The sequence below is a fragment of the Bactrocera dorsalis genome, chromosome 4 (genome assembly GCF_023373825.1).
Source record: "Bactrocera dorsalis isolate Fly_Bdor chromosome 4, ASM2337382v1, whole genome shotgun sequence".
NCBI lineage: Eukaryota > Metazoa > Arthropoda > Insecta > Diptera > Tephritidae > Bactrocera > Bactrocera dorsalis.
Window position 1 is genome coordinate 29,019,214 of NC_064306.1, and position 25,307 is coordinate 29,044,520.

Below are 25,307 nucleotides of genomic sequence, written 5' to 3' on the forward strand. Positions count from 1 at the left end.
TATGTATATGTACTTATAGTTTTTTTTTAATTTTAGATTTTTTCTAATTACATCAGTGTTTTGCGCTTTATCTGCCACAAGCATACAATGCATACGTTTCAGTAGATACTCTTAGTTTATTTAACATTTTAATAAATAATTTTTGTCATATTTATAGCATTTTCTCGCAGCAGCTAAAACCCTAGGATTGACGTCCATACTTTTGTAATGTATGTTTTTTTTATAATTTTTATTTTTTTATTTTTCATTGACTTGACAAGGATTTGACGCAGTTTTATATTAAATTTCATAGATAATTAACGCTAATAATCACAATACGTTAAGAATTCAACTTTCTTCGGTTCGTCTCTCGAATTAAGATCCTGGATCTTTGTGTCTATAAAATTTAAAATTTTTTCTGATATGAGTATACGACGATAATTTCACTGTTCATGGCTGCTATTATGATAAAGGAGGTGTGTGAATGTTTAGTTATATTTTGTTGATTAATTTTTAATTTTTTGATTTTGTTTAATTAATTTTTTTATTTTATATATAATATTTTTTTTTAATTTTTTATTAGTTAATTTTCGTTTTATTATTTTTTATATTAGCTATTTTTATATATTTTATTTATTTTGATATTGTTTTAGTATGAATTTTATTTTTTCGTAATTTAATTTATTTTTCAATTATTTTATTTTATATTATTTATTGTAATAATTTAAATTTTATTAAAAAATATTATTTATGATATTTATTATATGAGCATTATATACTTTTTCGACTAATTAAAACTAAATTTATAATATATAGTTTATTTTAATATTTATCATCATTTATTACTTTAATTTGATTTATTTTTTCTTATCTCTTTTACTTTGTTTGATTTTTTTTACAAAAAAAAAATATTAAACTAATTTTTTTCATAAAAAAACAAATTAAAATAATGTAAAAATAATAATTTCAATATAATTAAAAAAAATAGTATTTTATTTTTTATTATATTAACGTTATTTACTTTTTTAATTAATTTAAACTATATTAACAATATTTAGTTTAATTTTATTATTTATTTTTATTAAACATTTTTTTTATTTTTTTATTTATTATTGTATTAACGTTATTTACTTTCTCAATTAATTTAAACTATATTAACAATATTTAGTTTAATTTTGTTATTTATCAATTTTTTTTTATTATTTTTGATTTGTTATAAATATTTTATTTTATTTTATATTGTTTAAAATTATTTTTATAAAATTAATTAATTTAATTTTTAATAATAATTAATTTCGATTTTATTTGTTTATTTAAGAGGGGAGATACCTTTAGAATTTTCAAAAAATTAAAAATTTTTTTTTACTCTAATCAATTAAAAAACTATTCAAAAATATAGTTCCGAAGTTTCATTGGTTTACTCCGAATATTTTCGAAGAAATAGGCCCTAGAACCATTGCACTTCATGCTGCGGTCTATACAACCGGAGAACTTTGAGGCTCGTTTCCTCGAAACTAACTTTTTTCATCCGGCCGTCAAAATTGCGAGCGAATTATTTAACCGATTTACTTGAACTAAAGCGTATTTTATAGACAATTTTATACTCAAGTGCGTGATAGAGCGCTTTTCCGAGAAAAATGGCATTTTGACAGTTGTTTAAGTATTTTGATTTCGAAAAACACAGGTAAAAATGGCACTTTTTACAAAATCCTGGCCTACATCCCCGATTTTTCGAAATTCTCAAAACCCCTCTACTACGCACATGATGAAAGCTTCCAGATTAAAAAAAAATACCTTTTTCGTTTCGGATAAGAAGCCTAGCCAGGAAGTTGACGGCCGCAAAAAAATGTCAATCAACGGGATCGTTGATATTTCCGCCATTTTGTTTTAATTTTTGACATAAAATAATTTTTATTTTGTAGTTCAATAATACCTCTTAATATATATGCAAAAAAATTGGATGTGATCTGTTTTTGTTCTTTCATAATAAATTTGAAAAAAATTGCCTTTTTTGACGGTACTAAAGGTTTGTAACAATTTCATTCTATTTATTATTGTTTTAAATTTATATAATTTCATTTTCTTTCTTTTATTATTTTGTTTATTTTTAATAATACTCAATATTGTTGCTTTTATTATCTTGTATATTTTTATTATTGTTTATTCGTGACTTTTTAATGTAAATTCATAAATATTTTTTTAAACTTTTTTTTAATATTATTACATTTATTTTTTTGATCCAAAAATTTAATTTCTTTATTATATTTAATTTTTATTTTATATAATATTATTATTTTTCTTTTTTATATTATTTCACATTTTCCACACACCCCCTGTAGTTCTAACATTCAATGTAGGTATTTTCATAATTTTATGGTTAAAACTTTACAACTTTCACTAATTGACTAAAATCTCTGCTTGCTCTATCAGTTAGTAGCGATTTACAATAGGTTTTACGTTTACAGTTAAAAATTTACACTACAGATACGCTAATGATATGGGCGGGTCAGTCACTCACAGCTAACCGACCCGTAAATAGTCTTAAATACATACTCTTTAGAGATATACATATATGCATATAGTGGCACATACATACATACACATGTGTAAACATACATACATACGTACATATGTGCGTGTGCGTAGCATTGACATTTAAGGACGCGTGGTTTTGACTGCGACTGCGGCAGCATCTAAGTGTGTCTTTGCGGCGGCGATTGTGTAGCGTGCGTGTGAATAAAGTACAAGGTGCTTCAAATTGTATACAGAGTGCTGCTGTGTACGTGCATGAAAGGTGCCGTTAGTGGCGCTAGCGCCTACGCTTTCTCTTAGACGTGCGTAGCCAGAGCGCCTTGTTTGGCACTGCCGTTCGACGGTAGGATGAATTGACCGGAGGGGCTCTGCGCCACCGCCACGGACACCGGCGCCGTTGTTGTGACCGGTGTGGCTGTGGTGAGTGGTGCGCCCTGTGTGAGCGGTGTCATGGCCGCAAGCGTATTACTGCTGGCGGTCAAATTCGAACTGCTACCGCTAATGCTGCCGGCGCCGCCATTGCTGTTGGCTGCCGTGATGCCGATGCCAGCCGTGACCGCGCTGTAATTCTTCAACGCATTCACACCGATGCCGCCGTTCATGTTCACATGCTGTTGGCTGGGATGGTGATGATGACGTTGGTAGGGTGGTGGCGCAGGTGTGGCGGCGGGATTGGCCGTGCTGGGTGGTGGCAGCGGCGGCAATAGTGAAGAGTTCGAGCGCAGATAGGGGTTGCCGTAGATGGCGCTGAAGCGGCTATCTATGCCGTTCTGCAGTAGCGACTGACCGGCTGGAAGTTTAATACATATTGTCAGCAAACTGAAGGCAACTGCATTGCTCTAGCTAAACTTACCGAGGAATCCGTTACCCATTTGAGCGGTGCTCTGTTGTGGCTGTTGCTGCATATCGTTGCGATTGCGTGGCAAACTCAGATTGCCGGTCGTTGTAACGGGGTTTGTGTAGTGCGGCAAGGTGGCCGAGTTGATTGTGCTGGTTTGAGATTTGTTGACGTTATTAGCGGCACCAGCGCCGGGCTTGCCACCCTCGGTAGGTGCGCTATAGTCGAGCGCATATTCAAAGTAGGGCGCATAACCGTTGACAGTCTCTTTGTAGTCTTGATTCTTCAAATTCTTAATATGACATTGACGGCTATAACTGAATTCACCGGAAAATCTGTGAATAATTAAAGAAAAATTGTTATTCAAGTATTCGAAAAAATTGTTTTAAATGAAGCTGCGCCTCACCTGTCGTCTAACTTCACTGGGCCAGCCAGTGGCACTCCCAATGTGGCGCCCTTCATTTGAACATCTGGCATTGGTGCTTGTGTGAGATTGATCGCTAAACCGTCGCTACCAGCCTCCGAGTAGTCCACATCGTAGGCTTTGGCACGCAATTCGTGCTTCAGACCGGACAGTTTATCGCCTCCACGTGACGCCTCTGGTATGACATCCGCTGGTATGGGCTTCTTGTTATTGCGCTTCATATAGACAATCACCAACATCACAATCATGATGACAATAGCAACCGAAGAGAGTGAACCCATAACAACCAGCAGTATAGGCACCGAACCCGCTGAAAAAGCGAAAACGCGACCGTTTATTGAAAGTCGGAAAGCTAAGTTCATAAAATGCTAGTAAATTCAACTTACGTTCTGGTTTTAAATTAATCAACAACGAATCGCTGCCATATGAATTCTTCACCGTGCAATTGTAGCGTCCGAAATGACTGGATCGGCTCTCTTTAATAATAAGCGCTGCACGCACACCCTCAGGTAAATGTTGCTCTTCGAATATATAGATATCCGGATCGGCTGTGCTCATATTAATCAACTTGTCATCGAATGACCATAAGATCTGCTCGGCTTTAGGCACACTAAATGCCACACAGTCGATCTTCGCACGACTTCCCACCGCACCGAATTGCACCTTATGCGAGGTGATAATGGGTGCACGCTTAACGTAAATTGTGGCCTCAGCCCCGATCTCTGGAAAGCCAGTTACTATAGCCTTACAGTAATAACGACCTGCGGTTTCGGTGGTCACCTTCAAGTTAAGATTTGCGGTGTTGGCGACAACCTGATTTGCAAAATATTGAAAATGCCATTAGTTAGTTGAAAGTAGCATATAGAGGGGTAGCCTTCAGTGGGATATTACTTACTTTGTCTGTGTTCTCGTTGATCCATTCAATTTCAGGCGTCGGGTTGCCATCGACGTCACACAGCAAATTCGCGTTCGTGCCCAAATCTGCTTCGACTGAAATGGGCCGCTGTTTGAAGATGGGTGCATCTAAAAGAGAAAAATTATTTAGTAGTTCTGTTTATAAAAAGTTGAAGAGGCTGTATGTCAATGATATTTTTCATACCGGATAAACTTTTGAGGCTTTAATGGCCAAAATTTTAATTGAAAGTTTAGGCTAATAAATTTAGCGGGACCTAAAAGACTGTCCTAAAGACTTGAAGGACTGTTTTCTGTCCAATTAAGCAATAATTTATGAACCTTTATTTCGGCAATGTGTCTAGTCTCTTGGTGAACTGAGATCTATGCGAATGCCAATAGAAAGTTGGCCATTGAATTCGATTTCATACACTTTTTAATAACGATCCTCTTACAAAGTACATAGGACAACATGGAGCCCTAAAGTATCAAATCTTATAATCCAAGCTTTTTATTAAAATACTATTCTTCTTTTGACTTTCTGACCTAATTTCATCAAGTATTTACTAATCTTCCCACCAAAAGAGAGCGCTCATGACCTCTTTTCGATAAGTTTTTACACACACTGTCTATCTCTCTCTTTCGCCCTCTCTCTTTCTTCCTCTCTCGCCCTCTTTCTATATATTTTACTCTCAATTTGCAAACAAGTTGTGAAGTAACTGCAATACTTACAGCTGATATCCAAAGTTTCAGTCTCTTCACTCTTGCCCACCGCATTAACAACCTCACACTTGACCAAAGCTTCGTGATGCTGTCGCGTAACATTGTGTATGATCTATATAAAAAATCATGAAAGTAAATATTTACTATAAGCCCACTCTTAAATTTACTGCAAATGAAAGCTCACCATCTTCGTTGTATAATCACCAGTGACCAACTCTTCATTTACGAACCAACGATAGCTTTGCGCCGGTGGATTTGCGTCCGCTTGACAGGACAAAATAACCTCGGAGCCTTCCAGTATGCGACCGCCAGCTAAGGCACCGCTAATAACAGATACCACCACCTTCGGTGCATATTTAACCTGAAAGAAATCGTGCATAAATATATTGCTAAAACAAATTTTTACGAATGACTCACCTCTATAAGTATTTTGGCGGCGCGATAAGTGCGGTCCGCCGTATTCTGTGCTTGGCAAGTAAATGTCGTGTTGTGGTGTTCCTTCTTCGGCACGAGTTTTAAAATCGACTTGGCCGTTATGCGACGCGAGTCCGATAAGGGCTCCTTCACGTATTCGATGCCTTTGGAGAGTACATTGCCGAGGCCGTCAATCCAAGTGATCTGAAAGCGGGAAACGATATTTTTGGTGAATTTGATAACGCTCGCATTTAGGGAACGGAAGAGATAAGGCAAAATGTTGTTGTATTTAAATAATTTTGATAAGGTAGTTCAGCACTGCATTATCTGCTGTACATGAAATTGCTACGGTTTTAAGCGCTGCTACAGTTACAAGAGCGCCCTCTATTTGATTCCAGGAGTAGTGCTCAAACTGTGCACACAGTGGCACTGCAACTACTTTTACGCTCGCACATCAGCTGTTGTGTGCTTTAATTAAAGTGAGTAATAAATTCCGGCGGATGCGTGCACAAGCAAAAAAGTGTGAGTTTTTGGTGTTTTAATTAAATTAAAAGTGTTTAATTTGGTGCATTACAATGTTTAAAGGGCGTATAACATTTTGCAAAAAGAAAACTGTCTACCACTCACCTCAGCCGCTGGCTTGCCACCGGCCGACACGCACTCCAGCTCAATCTCGCGGTCTTCCGTTGTGAATATAACTTCACCCTGTGTGATTTTCGGCGCTTCCGGCGGCACCAGCACGGTCAATTCGGCGAAACGCGAACGTATGCCCGCCTCACCCGCCGGGCCGGGTCCCACTTGGCACTGATATTTGGCGTCATCGTCCAGCATCACCGGATAGATATCTAGCGAAAAGTCGCCCTCCTCATCGCTACCCACCATCGAGTAGCGTTCGAAGCCGCTCAAATTGCGATGCTGCCCCAGGCCAAAATCATCTTTCGTCCACTGCAATGCACCCATTTTGCCCATCACCCGACAGGGCAGCGTAACACGTGAACCCACAACAGCGGTTTGATCCTGCGGCTCCATGGCGAAGCGTTGACCTTCGGTTGGTGATTTCTCATCATTACTATGATGGCTGTTGGAACTTTTACGCGACTTCGGTTTGGCTTCTGCGGAGTGCCAGTGTGCGCTGAACAACAACAATGACATTAGTAGTATGCTGAAAAAGCCGGGGCGCGTTGCTGTGCAACACCAATGTGCGGTGTGTGGAATGTGTTTGTGGTGGCACTGATGGTTATGCGGATGTGTTCGCTGGCTGGTTGCACATTTACAGTTGCTGTCTTTGCTGCTGCTGTTGTTGTTAGTGCTCCAGCTGTCAAGAGTGCTGCGTGGCCGGGACGTAAGTGCAAAATATGTGCGCTTTATTGATATGGACATTTTCGTTATTTAGTTATTGTTGTTGTAGCAGACGCCGTAGCAAATAATATCGTTGGTGGCGCTGCTTTTGTTTCGCGTTGCAATAAAACGCGATTTCGTTGATATCTCTTTTGTGTAGGCCCGTACACAAAACGTGTCAGGATGCGAGAGCCTGCAATTGGATAATAATAAAAATGGTAAACATGAGTGCCGATAAATACACATAACTGTATATATTCATATATTTGTATGTATTTATAGCAAGTGCATGCTGGCGTTCGACACATATGACACTTTTGTGTTGCAAATTGTGTCATCTGAACCTCGTACTTTCTTTTGCTTTAACGGCGCTTTCATACTAAATGGCAGAAGCGTAAAAATATGGACAGAGCTTGCCAGCAACGTAAATATCTCCAAGCCACCTCTGTGGAGAACTTATGGAACTTTTATAATAATCATAACTATGTGTGTGTGTGTGCGGTGTTCGAGAAGGAGTAAACATATAATGTTGCATTGTTGCGAATGTGCATAAAACGAAATATTTATGCGATGATTGCAATTCGCTTGTGAAAATATTTGCGTGTGTGGAATAAAAAATAAATAATGCGATACTAAAGAGTGCACTATTTTAACGCCCCCGTTATAAACGATATTGTGAAATGCGAAAATGTGAAAATGTGGATAAGAAAACAATGCAAAATGCTTGAATATTGTAAATATTGAGAGAAGACATGTTTATTAAAAGGAAGAAAAAGTAATCTACAACAAATTTTAATGATATAGTAAAACAAAAGAATAAATTTTTTAAAGGCGAAACAAGTGACAAAAAGTGAAAAAAGTGTTGTGAATTTAAACGAAGTTTATACTGTTTTGCATATTATTTAAATCAAAAGCCATGGGATAAAGTTAAGAAAATAAAAGTTAATGTTAAATGAATAATAAAAGTTATTCTTACAAAAAAAAAAAGAATTAAAATTTTGAAAAAAATAATAAGGCAACAGTTATGAAAAAAAATCGTTGAAAATAAAAATGATTAGAATTAAAAGAGCAAATAAATTTTGAGGAGAATTATTAATAAAAAGTGAAAATAATAAAATAGTATGAGCAAATAATTTGAAAAAAAAAATTATAAAATAAAACTGCAAAGTATGAGCATATAATTAAGAAAAAAATCAAAATATCTCGTCAAAATCAAAACAAAAATGAGAGGTAAATAAATCCGTGAAGATAAAAAGTAATAAAGCTGTAGAGAAAATTAAATGGAAAATAATATGGGAAGTGAAAAAATGAAAATTAAATTGGCAATAATACGTGCAAAACAAATAATAATAAACAATTCATAAATTCATGATGAAAAACAAAAATGGAGTATAAATTAAGCAGAAAACCAGTGATAAATAAATCGGTGAAAATATGAAAAAAAATTATAATCACGTTTGCAAAATTAAAAATCTTAATAATTTGTAAATAATTAAAAAAAAAGTGGATGTGAAAATAGAAAATTATAAATAAAAAAATTTAATAAGAGAGGAAAATAATTGGAAGAAAAATATAAGAAAAAAATTAAATAAAATAGGAAAATAATTGGAAAAAAATATAAGAAAGTATGGAATTGATAATAAATTTTTAAAATAAATAAAATTAATTTTGTGAATACAACTAAAATATTTAATTTATTTAAATTTTATATAATTAAATTATATAAAAATACAAATAATTTGTTAATTATTTAAAAGTGGCTGTGGAAATAGAATATGATAAATAACAAAAAAATAAAAAAATATGTAAATATTAAAAAAAATATGAACGAATGAAATTATTAATAAATAAATTAGCAAAGCTAAAGTAAAATAAATATGTGCGCACAATTAAAAAAGTAAAATTAAATTATATCTATTTATATAACATAAAAATACTAATAATTTGTAAATAATTTAAAAAAAATGGATGTGAAAAAATAAATTAGAAATTAAAAAAAAAACAAAAAATACAAATAATTAAAAAAAGTAAATTATAAGTAATAAATAAATCGACATAAAAATAAATAAGTAAAAAGGGTTAACAAAATTAATATGGCAAATTATTTAAAAATATTATACAAATGGTAAACAAATCAATGATGTTTGAAATTATACAAATATAAATTAAAATTTTAATAATACGTATAATAATAATTCTGAAGAAGAGCTAAACTCAACTGCGTATGTGTGAAAAAAAATAAAAGAGAACAAAATAGTAGCGAGAAATAAAATGGCCTCAAAACTTGTTTGCCTAATGAAGAGATTTATTAAAATAATTGGTGAGTATTTTTTTTTATTATTTATTTTCTCTATTTACTCTTTATTTTTATATTAGTTTTTTGTACATATTATTCGTTATTTAAACTTCTTCTTAGCTTCGCCTTTATACACGTTTTTCTCGAAACTGCTTCTTTGAAGTGGGTTGGCAAGATTTCTCGAGAACTACTTAACCGATCTTCATGAAATTTTACACAGGTCTTTGAGATAGAATTCTTAAAGACTTAACAACTATTTGAAAAAAAGACAATGTCGCAAAATTTTCACTGAAATTTTGATTTTTTTTGTAAAAATGTTTGCCGAAAATCCAAATCTTCAGTTTTTTTTCCTTTGTCAAAGTTCTAAGTTAAGGTTTTAACTAAAACATGTATTTTTTCACTTTCGATGATCCTGTAAGAAATTGTCCTGCCAACGCAGGCGAATCTTTTTTCCGAGGGGTCACCGAAAATGGCGTCGCAATGGCCGGGTTTAAAATATTTTTTCGAAAAATTTCAGAATTTTTTTGCTAATACGAGTAGTGTATGTTTGTTACAGCAAATCATTCAAGTAAAATATTTCATTTATTTATTATTTTATATGAGAAAAAATTGTTGAAAAAAGGCTGTTTTACCAAAGGAAACCCATGTAACACCTTAATAATTCCATAGGTACATAAGTATACACGCTTTTTGTAGTACCAAAGTTTTTACCTTTGAACCCGAACCAAGAAAAAGAAATTTTAAGCTTTACACTTCTTAGCGTCTTTAAATTGCTCAGTCATCATCACTTACGCTATTTTATATAGCTACATTATCTATAAACCCTGCTATCTGGCAAACTAATGGGCATACAAATTCAACATATTTTCCTTTAACCCATTACCTTGGCGGAATGTGCATAAAATACGATTACATTTGCGATTAAGATTTTTATGAGCAACGTAACCTGAGTAATTTTTATACGAAATTATAAGGAAAAACATTAAGGTTTATAGCGCGAATGGCATTGCGAAGCAACAATGCAAAGTAGCGCGGGTGGTTGTTGGCGGCCGGGCAGACTGGCGGTTTTGCTATTTAAGCGTGGACATGCGTGGGCGTGTAAGTACAACTTTACAAGCGCTATACACACATGTAACTGTATATATGTATGTATGTACATATACATGTATGCGTGTATTTGCGCGCCTTGCGGCTATCCGCCACGTTGAGCGCGCATTAAACGAAAAGCAATATCAAGGATGGCAATGCGAGTATCTGGCTTACCGTGTTTATATGTATGATTATTTGTATGTGAAGGTGCCGCAGAATTTCGCGCATTACTTTAAAATATATTTGTAATCACCCACGTAACAGCCAACTACTCTGACACTCACACATACGCGCGTGGGTGTTTCTAGGTGTATGCGCTTGCTTGCTTGCTTGCGTGTGTGTATGTGTATGCGGCTGTCGAATTAGCCAAATGCAATGAAACGCTGTTGCGGTAATGGATTCTTTTGTGGCAGCTGAAATGCCATGTTGCTGCAGTTCTCCCTTACTTACCGTTACTTTTTCGTGTTTTATTTTAATTTTTTGTTGTTGTTGGTAATTTTCTCATACAGCGCACTCAACGCAATAATGATTTTTCCATAAAAAGGAATTAACTGTAAACACACACAGTGGGCGCCCACTAATTCATTTTTCATTCAGCGCTTGTGTTGGTGTGTGTGTTTGCGTGCGTGTTGCATGCATGCAAGTGTGCACGCGTGGCTGAGTATAAAATGGATTTCCGCTTTGTGCAGCGTGAACGCATACAAGTGAGAAAAATAAATAGAAAAGTACCGTGGAAGTATAGAAGTGTAACCACAACAAGGCTGCCCGCCTGCCACCTGCCAACTGCCGCCCGCCTGGCTTTTCACCGATTTCGCAAATACAAGCTCATTTTTTAGGCTGACGTATTTATTTTTCGCTTGGTTTTCGCTTTTTCTTCTGCCGCTCGAGCTTTCAACATTTCGGCTTGCAGTTTTTCAGTAATTTTCCAAAGCTGATGTAATTTTAGTAAACGCTTGGCAATGACGCCGACCGCGGTGCGGCAGTGTAACGGTGCGTCATTGTGTCAGTCAGCTAGGCTGTAAATTTGTTACGCCAACCCACACAAATGTGCTGGCTTTCAGGGTCACGGCGCACATTGCACTGGCTCATTTTATTATAGACTTGCACATACATACATACATACATACATATGTACATATAGGCATATTTACATTTATTCGTGCTATATATGCACATCAAAGCTTTTGTATATATGCATATATACTTTTGCTTTTGACTTTTGGCCTGGCGCCCAGTCGTGCTGTCGCCTTGTCGTCCTGCCGCACTATGTTGCATGTTGTGCGGTGGCTGAGTAAGCGAAGTTTTGTAGGTCAAGTTTGTGCACAGGCACACTCACACACATATTTATATATAGACGGACGAGGCATTTCAAATTTCAATGCGCCCATACATATTCACTCACACATACAATTCTTTAAGTATGTGTGTGTGTGTTTGTTCGCCTACTTTTTGCTTGCACTGCCGACAGCAGTTAATGAAAGTGCGCCAACAAACGCCCAGCTAACCACAATCATTTTATTTACTTGCTGCAGTTGCATGTGTGCATATAATACCGTTATATATTATATATAGCTATATATAGCATTTGTGTGTGCCGACGCGCCATGCATCCTTTTAAAAGCAGCCAGCTTAATGCCAATTTAAATTCAACTCGAATGAATGCTTTAAAAAATGTTCACCATTTGCGGCTATTCGGGGGCTAATCGGCCCATTTTGTTTGCTTGCAAGCTGCAAATTTAAAATGCATCTTTATTATTTGTATGCACATCAAATATGAATGGCGGTGGGGTGTGTGTGTGTGTGTGGGTGGGTTTCGTATGCCGAATGTCTTTGTAATCAGTTGGCCTTGGGAATTTTGAATTACTTAATGGCAGTGATTATTTGCACTTCGAGTGCTTTTTTTTGCAATTTTCATTTAGTAAATGCATTCTCGGTAAATTTAGAGAGTGTTTGTTGAATTTTGGATGTGGTAATAGGTAGAAGAGTCAGTTAATAAAATGGGTTTGCTTTAAAAGTACCTCTCATATGGGGAAATATGCTTTATTGGTTTAGAAGGAGAGATCTTATAAGGCTTTGGCATTAATTTTTCTTGGTTCTCTGTCGTGAAGTTTTCCACATGTGATTTTCGGACCCCGAAAGTGTCTGTTTCAATTCAAATTCTTGTATGAAAACTGTTTTATTTGACAAGGTATCGTAACCAAATTAGCACATCTCACGACGTCTGACAATTAAGTAATGAGACTGATTTTCTTGTCGCGCTTGTGGTAAACCTGTGATCTTGAAATTCCCTTTCTCTTTTTTCGGCGCTCTAGCTTATTTAGTTCGCCTGCTGCGTCAAGTTGAGTTGACGTGTGCTTGTAGTGCTCGTCACGAAAATGGAAAAACGAAATCAAGACCAACGCGTCGCGATAAAATTTTGCGCCAGATTGGGCGAAACAGCTCCGGAAACGGACGCTAAAATTGTAAGAATGTATAGTGATAATGCTCTTAGCCGTGCCCAGGCTCACAATGGTTGTCTCCACGCGCCCCCCGCCCGAAAAAGGGGAGCATGAGCAAGTCGAAGGTGAAAACGATGATTATTGCCTTTTTTGATAGCCGTGGATCCTCCACAAAGAATTCGTTCCACCGGGGAAAACTGTGAATCAAGTTTACTATTGCCAAGTACTCGAAAGATTGCGAAAACGAGTTAACAACGCGCCGTGCCACACCGCCCTCAGCGTATCCCAGTATTTGGCCTCTAAAGGGATCGCCGTGTTCCAACAGCCGCCTTATTCTCCCGACATGTCACCCTGTGACTTTTTTTTGTTTCCTAAAACAAAATCGGTGGACAAAGGAACCCATTTTGAGTCGATTACAGACATCCAGGCGGCCGTGAAGAGGGTATTCGCGGACATCCCAGTCGAAGCGTTCCAGAAATGTTACGAAACATGGAAAACGCGCTGGAATCGCTGTATAGCTGCAAGGGTACTATTTTGAAAGGGATGACCGAGTTGTAGAATAATTTTCAAATATACTGTTTTTATGGAATCAGTCTCATTACTTAATTGTCATACCTCGTATTATCTCAGGCATCGCTACAATCAGCGTACATACAAGGTGCTTTCCAAAGTTTTGAATCTAGCGCCCCCTAGTTGCGCCATATATGTGTCGATTGATGTTTAGAATCTGCTAAATTTTTAGATTGTCCAGTGAGAATCTCATGACATTTCATTGATTGAAACTGAAGTTATTGCGTTTTAAGTGTCAGTATGTTTGTGTTATCGGTGCGAAAATGAGCTTCGAGTAAAGAACCTACTTTAAATTTTGTTTTAAATTTGGTCAAACTTTTACTGAAACGTTTCAATTGATGAAACAACTTTATGGCGATGATTGCCTATCTCGTAGCAAAGTGCAGAAGTGGTTTCAACGTTTTCAAAGTGGTCGTGAGGATATAAATGATCAACATGTGGGCCAATGAAAATCCGTGATCACCGGAAATTCCATCGAAACTGTGCGTGAATTCATCAAAAATCAGCCGAAATCATCATTGAAATTCATGGAGATTTAATTCAACATATCCAAAACATCGATTTATCGCATTTTGACCAAACATTTGGGCTTACGAAAGGTGTGTGCACGGTTTGTTCCGCACAAATTGACTGACGACCAAAAATTGCTCAGAATCCAACGTTCGAAGGACGATTATTTAATAAAAAATCACATTTTAACCACTAACCACTTCCCGTAATCACCTGATATGGCACCGTGCCATTTCTTACTTTTCGGAAAAATGCATTTACCCATGAAAGAAAAGCATTATACAGACGTAGAGGCCATTCAAACGGCTTGCACCGGCATACTGGCGGCCATCCCGGTCAACGAGCTAAAATACTCATTCGACATGCTTTTGAACCGTGCAAAACGCTGTATAGAAGCAGAAGGTGATTATTTTGAATAAAATAAATTGATTTTGCCGAAAACCCATTTGTTCTGTTTTTTTTTTCAAAGTTCTGTTTACTTTGGAACGCACCGTGTATTTCTGAAATAAAATGATTTTTTTCGAACTTGCAAGTAGATATACGTACAACCCCTTAAGATTAATGGGATTTTTTATTTTTCTAAGAAAAACGTCGAGATTTTATATGTCTAAATAAGTTACATTTTCTTTTCTTATAAAGATTTATATTAAATTGCGTTTTCGTATGTCTAATTAAGTTAAATTTTCCATTTTATAATGACTCATATTAAATTGCTTTCCTTCCCAGAATTCATAATATTTTCCTTAATTAGTCTGACATCTGTGCAAACACATACGTGCTAACTACCTGACATGGTGATGTACAAACGTATGTATATACGAGTATAAATGAGAATGCTTGAGTGAACGCCTAAAAGTTGGCAACACGTGCGAGAATTACCTAATTTGAGGCAAGACTGTTAAAGATAGATATAAACGCTTAAGCCTAAGCAAAGCCTAACAATATCTACCTGTCATATATCAGAGAAATGTATGTGCGTAGCTCGCTTAGCGCGAACATATAACGGGTGATTTTTTTGAGGTTAGGATTTTCATGCATTAGTATTTGACAGATCACGTGGGATTTCAGACATGGTGTCAAAGAGAAAGATGCTCAGTATGCTTTGACATTTCATCATGAATAGACTTACTAACGAGCAACGCTTGCAAATCATTGAATTTTTTTACCAAAATCAGTGTTCGGTTCGAAATGTGTTTATCGACAAATTTTGTTCAGCGATGAGGCTCATTTCTGGTTGAATGGCTACGTAAATAAGCAAAATTGCCGCATTTGGGGTGAAGAGCAACCAGAAGCCGTTCAAGAACTGCCCATGCATCCCGAAAAATGCACTGTTTGGTGTGGTTTGTACGCTGGTGGAATCATTGGACCGTATTTTTTCAAAGATGCTGTTGGACGCAACATTACGGTGAATGGCGATCGCTATCGTTCGATGCTAACAAACTTTTTGTTGCCAAAAATGGAAGAACTGAACTTGGTTGACATGTGGTTTCAACAAGATGGCGCTACATGCCACACAGCTCGCGATTCTATGGCCATTTTGAGGGAAAACTTCGGACAACAATTCATCTCAAGAAATGGACCCGTAAGTTGGCCACCAAGATCATGCGATTTAACGCCTTTAGACTATTTTTTGTGGGGCTACGTCAAGTCTAAAGTCTACAGAAATAAGCCAGCAACTATTCCAGCTTTGGAAGACAACATTTCCGAAGAAATTCGGGCTATTCCGGCCGAAATGCTCGAAAAAGTTGCCCAAAATTGGACTTTCCGAATGGACCACCTAAGACGCAGCCGCGGTCAATATTTAAATGAAATTATCTTCAAAAAGTAAATGTCATGAACCAATCTAACGTTTCAAATAAAGAACCGATGAGATTTTGCAAATTTTATGCGTTTTTTTTTTTTAAAAAGTTATCAAGCTCTTAAAAAATCACCCTTTATATAATTTTAAATCATTTTAAACTGTCTGGCAAGGTTGAAGTTGCTGAAAAGGGTTAGAATAAATTGCAAGGTTAAGCTCCTTAAAAAGTGTGTTTTTACTCAATTAAAGCTAGATTGGCAGATAGTAAAAGCAAGTTTTAGTCTTATTATAATTTGAAATTCAACAAAGTTATAATATAAAAAAAAAATGTAAAGCATTAACACCGTTAACTCAAAATCCTTAAATGTCACTAACCTCGCAATATTAAAGAATGTAATATCAATCTGCTCTATATGTACCTGTATGTATATGCCTTTTTTGGTTTGGTTTGCCTTGCTAAAATTCATTTTATGGCTTCTGCATTTGTAAATAATCCGCTCTGCTAAGCTCCCCACCACATAGACACGCACGTACGAGCGCGTACTTGAAGTGCGGCTGTCAGCCGCTTACAGTTGAACGCACACACATATAACACAGACACACATACACACACAGAAATTTGAGTGATCTGCGTCTGCTGTAGAAATATCTGCTGAAAATGAGTGATTTCGTTATAAAAATTTTCATTTCCTTTTTTAGGTTGCGTCTAAAATTGAGTTTTAGACAGCCACCTACGCTACATACACACACACGCGGTGACTGTCTATACAACAACACATTTGTAGCTACGAGCGTGAATCTAAAATGTTGAAAAATATTTCTTGTGGAAAAGTAGGACTCACACAAACACAAATGTGGTGTGTATATTACTTTGAATAACGGTATTTTATGTGTCATATAAAAATGTGTTTGTATTTGTTCTTATTTCCACTTCTATATGTCATCGCAATTATGTCAGGTGATACCATAAATCATAAGAATACATAAAGTGGCGTGTAAAAAAACATCAGCATTATATAATATGTGTGAGGAAGAGGTTATTCTACTTGTATTCTTTGGCACGCAGGTTTTTATGTGGACTTTTGTTATGGTCATTATTTGGTAGTATTTTGCGTGTGATGGAATTTTGTCATCGAAAGTAAGAGCAGGATTTAAAGTTTTCCATTAATCGATAAGTAACTTTCTAGTAATCGATTAGTCGATGAATTTTTTACTATATATTAATTTAAAAATTGACCCTAAATCGATAAATAACTTTCTAGTAATCGATTAGTCGATGACTTTTTTACTTAATTTTGCTATAAACTATAGAGTAATTTAAAAATTTTCCATTAATCGATAAATCCCTTTCTAGTAATCCATTAGTCGATTATTTTTTACTAATTAATCGATAAATAACCTTCCAGTAATCGATTAGTCAATGCATTTTTACTATATATTAATTTAAAAAATTTACCTAAATCGATAAATAGTTTTCTAGTATTCGATTGTCAATGACTTTTTTACTCAATTTTTCTAAAACCTATAGATTAATTTAAAAATGTTCCATTAATCGATAAATCATTTTCTAATAATCCAAAAGTCGATTAATTTTTTATTTAGATATGTCTATCACCTTTATATTATTTTAAAATTTTTCCATTCATCGATTAATCGATAAATTATTTTCTAGTTACCGATTAGTCGATAATTTTTTACACAATATGTTTTTCTAACCTATAGATCAATTTAAAATTATTCCATTAATCGATAAATCACTTTCAAGTAATCGATTATTCGATGAGTTTGTTTTACTCAATATATTTCCATAACTTATAATTTGGTATCTCAAAACCTGATTATTTTTAGCAATTAAATATTTTTTTTGCTTTTCTCTCTAAATATCTCAACAATTCAGCCTTACTTAATTCAATTTTCACAGCTATTCTACTTCTTCCTTTAATTGTCTTACTAATGGACAAATTTGATATTGTTACTCTTTTCATTTATTCAGCAATCTTTTACCGATATTTTTGGTGTAGATGCTATCAAAAGAAGGTCCGTGGTATTCCTCCAAATGGCTGCTGAGTTCTATGGAGATCATGGTCGTTGTTAAACATCCTAAGGCGGGTTTTAAAACCCAGATCTACCATAAGTATTATTACTAATAACCTAACATATAAATTAATTGAAATTCAGACTAATCAGTTTAATCATAGTTCTTCCTTCACCCATTTGGAACCAGAAAAACATTGCCCTAAGTCCAGTAACTTCAACCATTCACTTTGTTACACACTATCCCTCTTTCTCTCTCCACTTTTTCATTTCTAACACTCCCTAAAACTTGTCGACGGAAAAAATGCGCTAGGTCATTGAGCCAATCCTTTTTGTCATTTCTCTTGACCGTTTTGCAATTTCCACCGCTCACTGCTTTAAAGGTCGAAGGTCTGCACCGACGGCCCTGCTGTGTGCGCGCCAAGGCGGGTCAAAAGCATTTCAGCGGTAACTGACAACGGGCGATTGCGGCTTGTCGCTTGTTGCTGCTGCCATTTTTTCAGCACATTTTTTGTACTTGTTGGAATAGTATAATTTTATTTGGTCACAGCATATAGCCAGCGACCGAGTAAGGGTTCTACGTTGGTTCACAGCAATGGCGCGTTTCTACTAAACCAGCTATGTGGTCTACTAAGCTGTTAGTTCTCGCTTGTCTCTCGTTTTGTCGTTTTCGTGTCGTAGTTGTAGTTGTTGTGGGCTTTACTACTGGCTTTTTAAGGACTGTGGATTTTTATTAATATGCGCCGTCGCGTTTATTTGCGTTTATTTAATGTTAGCTGTTCGGCTGACCAGACATACACACACCCAACTAGTGCTGTCCGTTAGTTGTAGATGACTACAAACACTATATTTGCAAATAAATAAGGCGTCTGCAGTAAAGCGAAATTCATCGCCATACTTATCGCATTGTTTGCCAAAAGGGCGTGTTTAATGGTCTATATTATAATTTGCACATTTCTACAAACAATAATGTTTCGATATTCATATGTACAGACACGCACGTGTTGTTGTAAGCATATTAATGGTACAGTTATTTGCTTGATTTTAAGGTTATTAACACATTAGCGCTGCTTGTTGTCACACGCCACTTTATTGCCGCTTAATTTTCTAAAATTGTGCGAAGAGGAAAATTTGTAGAAAGAAAATTTCAAGCTATCTTGTCATCTAGTCAGCATTTTTATACCCTAAACAGGTTATATTATGTAACCCCTTTCAAGGGCTTACGGGTTTCAAAAAATCAATTTTTTTTTTCAAGTTGATCCGATAGTAGCCGGAACGGCCGATATCGTACCACTTTAGTTCTCCCTTGGCTCTGCTTCACAAACTGAACCATTGTAATCAATTGCTTCTATGGAAATCTTTTCATTTGACGAGATATGTTAATGCCCAAGGCATACAAATTGACTAATCATAGTTCTTGTAAGGAACCTTTGCGTTTGTGAAGGGTTCCATCTAATCGAAGTTAACGTTTTTTAGTTTGTTTTGAGAAATTTTTCTTCTAAGTTGTAAAATAAATATATATTCATTAATTTTACCCTAAATTGAAAGTATAACATATATTTAGTATAGTTAGAATGATCCAATTTAGGTAAAATGCTTTAGATTTTTTTTATTTTCAAGGTAGTTTTATAAAGTCACTCTCATAGAAACACATGATCCTATTGACAAAAAACTGTAATTATCGATCTACGCAAGGTTCTCTTGAGGCAAATACTTCACCAGCAAAATCATTCGCTATAGACAGGAACAGATAGTAATCAAAATTCTTACTGTTTTTTACTCACAGTATAAATATATGTGGATACAAACATATTTTTAACTCTTAACTATGTAAATATGAGTAGATGAAGCCAGCATATGCTATATGAGCTACCCTATAAGTTTCAATAAGCTCGTTTCCCCTCTTGTTTTTATACCCTACGCAGTTATTGTGTCGCAGCAACTCAATTTGTACACGCCCTCACCCACGCCCACTTCATCTATGCCTAACGTTGAAACTGAAATTTATTACCCGAAATTGTCGTCGTCGTGTCGCCGGTTGTTTGCACTTTGTTTTGTTTGGCCCGACCGAAATTGGAATTAGGAAATCCACACTTGTCGCGGTGTGTAAATAAACACGCACACAAACGAGCGCACATCATCACAGCATGTTTACAACCGCACAAACACACGCGAACGTGCACCGCTTTGTAGTGCGAAGCATCGATAAGAGATCGCTGTCGTTTCATTCCGTTGCACTTAGCTTAGCCGAGCTTAGCGCAGCTCTCAGCACGGATAGCGCCACTACTAGCGGCCTAACATTACCATTACGTGCAGCTTTGTTTTAGCAAGCTGGTGCGCCTAAAAGTATGCCTACCTACACATTCTTACATGCACTTGTTTGTGTGTGTGTGTGTGTATGTGTTCGTGTGACTACAGTGAGCTTAACGCAATCCTCCGCGCTGTTTGTATAGGCAACATTCGCAATATCCGCTTGCCTGATTGCCCCAACTGCCATCATCAACGACAGCGTTGTTGTTATTTGCCCGTCAATAGCGCACGAACATGTGTTTTGTGCCGGTTTTTTCTAATTTATGACATTTCGAAGGCGCATAACTGACAAATCGCGCACAAACGCACTGCCAAAGCCCCTCACTCACACAAACACACACATAGTATGTAAACAAGAAGGGCAACAATCGCTCGACAATAGTTCGTAGGTGTGGCAGCATGTAGTTGCTATTGATGGGAGGCTGCCTGCCAATAGCGCAGAAGAACCAGATGAAAAACAATCAAAGAACGCGCTAGCAACAATCACATACCCACCCACACACACACATATGTACATATGTGCGCTTATGCAAAGCGCTCTGTTAAGTACACAATGGGATTTCAAAAGCGCACAACAGCTCGGCACAAGGGAGCAAGTGCAAACACAAATTGAATTGTTGTTGTTGTTGCTGTAGATGTGAGCGGTTAATGCCAAACGCCAAATGCTGGGAATTTGATTACAAATTTATGCCATAAAAAAGCGGAACTGTATACATGTGTACTCGTTACACTTCAATTGTTGTTGTGGATGTTGTTTATTAGGGTGGTGTTGGCCCCCAGCGGTGCAGCATGGCATATGGTTGTAGTTGTACTTGTATATGTAAGAAAGCATCTTGCAACAAATTGGGAATCACAGTGTTTTGTATTTGAGGAAATTTTAGTTTTTGAATTAAATATGGGAAATAATACGTGTTTCACAGGGTTGCTCAAGGTCTAAGGATGACCTTGGTTTCAAGGATTCAACTGATTGAAATCTCAGCAGGAGGTGCTGTTGTAGTTGGTGGTGTGTCCGTCCGCACAGCCAAACTAATGTAATACTTTGAAATTGTAATTGTGAAACCAGTTTTTGCTTTTCGCTTAGCCGGCTACTCGATCAATGATAGAAACGCCTAACGATAGCCTCACTTAACGATAGCCTCAACTAACGATTCACGATAGCCTCGGTTAACGATCAGCTATAATACTTGTTTGTGTTTTTCATCAGCTGGTTGCTATTTTAGCAAAGCAGACAACCTCATTTACAGCCTAGACAATAACCGGCAGGGCCAAATTTATAGTATTATAACAACCTGCAGAGTTGCATTCCGGTTTATGCTCGACTTCAATTCAATTAAGAATTAATATAGTAAAATATGGATTTTATTTTGTTTGGTAAATAGAACTCAATTAGCGCTTTAATCGAGCAAAGGCCGATTAATTGATTAATCAACACTTCTGCGAAAAGACTACTCTACTAATGTGATGTTTAATTAAGTCCAAAAAGGGCATGATTTATAAGCAGAAAGATTTTTCGCACAAGTTTATTAACAGAACACAGTGTCTGATCCGAATCGTCCGGACAGAGTTCCATAAATAATATTTTTAGATCTCTAAACATCATATTATACGGAAATTTAAGGAAATTGGTTAAATGGCGGTTAATGGAGTTCAGCTTAGAAAGGACTTAGATAAAATTAGTAAAACACTGAAGGACATGATACTTGAAAATCGTCAGGCAAGTGTTAGAGAGATGGCAAGAGAGCTCGACTTCTCTCGCGAGTCCATTTGAATGAATTTCGTGCATATTTTGGTTATGAAACGCGTTCTAGCTCGAGTGGTTCCGATAAAGCGGACTTTTTTTCTCTTTGGACATTCTTGATCATGCGAATAGCAACCCCAAATACATGGAGAGCATTATAACTACCGATGAGACATGGGTTCATGAGTTTGACATGCAAACAAATCCACAATCATCGGAATAAAAGCCATTTTCAGTCGATCGAGGAGATAAAGATAAAACATTTCCATACAAAAATTTGATTTTGATCCGTCAGCTGCATAGTGTCTATAGTGTCCAATTTGAAATTATTTTTGTAGTTTATAGCGTTGTCTTGGAAAATAGTCCATGCCAAATTTCGTGAAGATATCTTGTCAAATAAAAAATTTTCTATACATGGATCAAACATTTGCATGGCAGTTATAAGTATGTTGTCGTGGCCCAATATTAACATCTAATAGAACTGTGCTAGAATTTTAATTATATTTTATTTTTTTGTCAACACTTTATCAAAAGGAATTTTGTAAACTTCCTAGAACAACTTTTCTCCATAATTAACTCTCAAAACTTCCAATTAGAGTTTTTTTTTCAAAAAACAAAAATCGGTACTTGAAAAATTATATCATAAACTTATATACATCGCATATTTTACCTGTATTTGTATGTATGTTATGTATCATATTCGAACGCCTGTTAGCATTGTTCTGTGGCGGCTGTTGTTGGCACTGCCGATTGCAGTTATGACAATGTGCTATTCAAGCCGCTGCTATGTAGCTGTTATTGTCTATGCTTATTGTTTAGCTTAGAGAACGGAGCTGTGTATGTACTTGCTATATATTTGATGCTCTGTTGCCGTGGCGGAGGATATGGGGATTGCGAGGAAGCAAGGAAGCGAGCAAGCGCTGCTGATCGCATTGTTGAAGTCGTCAAATCGCGAAAATGTTTATTTACATGTTTACCGTTAGGAAATGAAAGCATCCTACGCTGGCTGCATGAACACCCATAACACACACAACAACATTCGTATCTTTACATATGCTTATACATGTATGTAGTTGGAAGGGTATAGGTATGCGGCATGCGTGTATTTGCGCTTGGAACGTGCTGTTGGGGGGCAAGCGAGCGTCTGGCGGCGCATGTGCTGCACTGCAAGTGTATACAAAATATAAACGTCTGCATGTGTGTGCGTTGGCGTGTGCGCTGCGACTACATGTGTGCACGAACACTTCCGGTGTAGAAGGATAATAAACACATGACACCCCCAGCAACGAACATTTAATGCCAAGACAAGCGAATAGACAAACAACAGACATTGAAAAAGTGACGGGTAAAACGTACACGCGCACACTTACGAAAATACACACACACACGCTTGCAGAGACAATGCAATGTTGACGGCTGAAAGAGGTAAGGAGCTTGGTGGCGGCCCCTTAGGTGCCAGATAATGTTTAGGCTGCGGTTATGTATTTGTGTGTGCGTGTGGTTGCAAGTAACTTATAAATAATACGCGCATAAAAAATATATAAAATCGGGCAGCCGTGGGAAGAGCAACAACTGGCAGCGTGCTCCTGCTGCTTTAGCTGCTACTAAATGCTAGTGCGAGTGCTGCTGGGGTGCTGATAGTTTCGTCCGTTGCTGACATGTGCCAACGCAACAGCCAGCACAACAACCATACCATAGCTAGTAATACAACAAAAGCAGTGCAGTACAAATAAACTGGCGTTTAATAATAACAAACAGCTGAACGTTTATGCCGAATAGGAAATACTATTAAAAAGAGAGGCGTCAACTTGAGAAGACAAATAGAAAAAAATAAGAATAATAAATAAGAGACAGACAAAAAGAGTTTCAGTCACATTACGAAGAAGAAGACAAGAAGAAATCTCAGAAAAAAACAAAAAAACAAACAACAACAAGAACAAGTAAGGAAGGGCTAAGTTCGGGTGTCACCGAACATTTTATACTCTCGCATGATAAAGTGATAATCGAAATTTCATTATCCGTTTTTTACACATTTTTTTATTTTGTTGTAAAATTAATTAGAATTAAATTCTGAGAGATTTACCGACATTTTCGGTGAAAAATTAGGTTAGGTTAGGTTAGGCACTGAGTTCTTCGTGTTCGATATCAGGGACCTTGAAAAGTTATAGTCCGATCACGACAATTTTTCCACAAGGGATACCTCAGCTTAAGTACCGTATTTGTGTAAAGTTTTATACCGCTATCATCATTGGTTCCTAATGTATATATTACACAGAGAAGGCATCAGATGGAATTCAAAATAGCGTTATATTGGAAGAAGGCGTGGTTGTGAACCGATTTCACCCATATTTCGTACATGTCATCAGGGAGTTAGGAAAATATTATATACCGAATTTCATTGAAATCGGCCGAGTAGTTCCTGAGATATGGTTTTTGGTCCATAAATGGGCGACGCCACGCCCATTTTCAATTTAAAAAAAAAATCTGGGTGCAGCTTCCTTCTGCCATTACTTCCGGAAAATTTAGTGTTTCTGACGTTTTTGGTTAGTCGGTTAACGCACTTTTAGTGATTTTCAACATAACCTTTGTATGGGAGATGGGCGTGGTTATTACTAAACTGTATATGGAAATGCCTGAAGAAAACGACTCTGTAGAGTTTGGTTGACATAGCTATAGTAATTTCCTAGATATGTACAAAAAACTTAGTAGGGGGCGGGGCCACACCCACTTTTCCAAAAAAATTACGTCCAAATATGCCCCTCCCTAATGCGATCCTTTGTGCCAAATTTCACTTTAATATCTTTGTTTATGGCTTAGTTATGACACTTTATAGGTTTTCGGTTTCCGCCATTTTGTGGGCGTGGCAGTGGGCCGATTTTGCCCATCTTGAAACTTAATCTTCTTATGGAGCCAAGAAATACGTGTACCAAGTTTCATAATGATATCTCAATTTTTACTCAAGTTACAGCTTGCACGGACGGACAGACAGACATCCGGATTTCAACTCTACTCGTCATCCTGATCACTTTGGTATATATAACCCTATATCTGACTCTTTTAGTTTTAGGACTTACAAACAACCGTTATGTGAACAAAACTATAATACTCTCCTTAGCAACTTTGTTGCGAGAGTATAAAAACGAAGTACACGTTTTTATACTCCCATAACTACATATCGTCACCTTAAATGCAAAATAACGTAAGTCAGCTTACATAAGTTTACAGGCGAAGGAAAAACTATTTAACAGAAAGCAATCATATTAAAACAAAATTTGAGTTTCGGTTATAAAATTCTTATATATTGGTTATATAGTGGTTATTTGGTGGTTATATATTGGTTATACCTAAGAGCGGAAGCTGAATATTTTTTGTAATATGTTGTATT

At 36.3% G+C, this 25,307-nt stretch overlaps 1 protein-coding gene across 1 annotated transcript in view; it reads right to left on the reverse strand.

Moving 5' to 3' along the window:
• Positions 1-2,184: 2,184 nt before the first annotated feature.
• LOC105233532 (irregular chiasm C-roughest protein) overlaps positions 2,185-25,307 on the reverse strand; it is an 84,661-nt gene continuing 61,538 nt past the window's right edge. The window contains exons 3-11 of the mRNA XM_011215643.4: positions 6,429-7,332; positions 5,805-6,005; positions 5,572-5,748; positions 5,397-5,499; positions 4,669-4,796; positions 4,160-4,586; positions 3,756-4,083; positions 3,365-3,684; positions 2,185-3,301 (exon numbers count right to left, since the gene is read on the reverse strand). Of these exons, the coding sequence (XP_011213945.2) occupies positions 2,808-3,301; positions 3,365-3,684; positions 3,756-4,083; positions 4,160-4,586; positions 4,669-4,796; positions 5,397-5,499; positions 5,572-5,748; positions 5,805-6,005; positions 6,429-7,181 (2,931 nt within the window). The 5' untranslated portion in view covers positions 7,182-7,332 and the 3' untranslated portion in view covers positions 2,185-2,807. The remainder of the gene's footprint in view (positions 3,302-3,364; positions 3,685-3,755; positions 4,084-4,159; positions 4,587-4,668; positions 4,797-5,396; positions 5,500-5,571; positions 5,749-5,804; positions 6,006-6,428; positions 7,333-25,307) is intronic.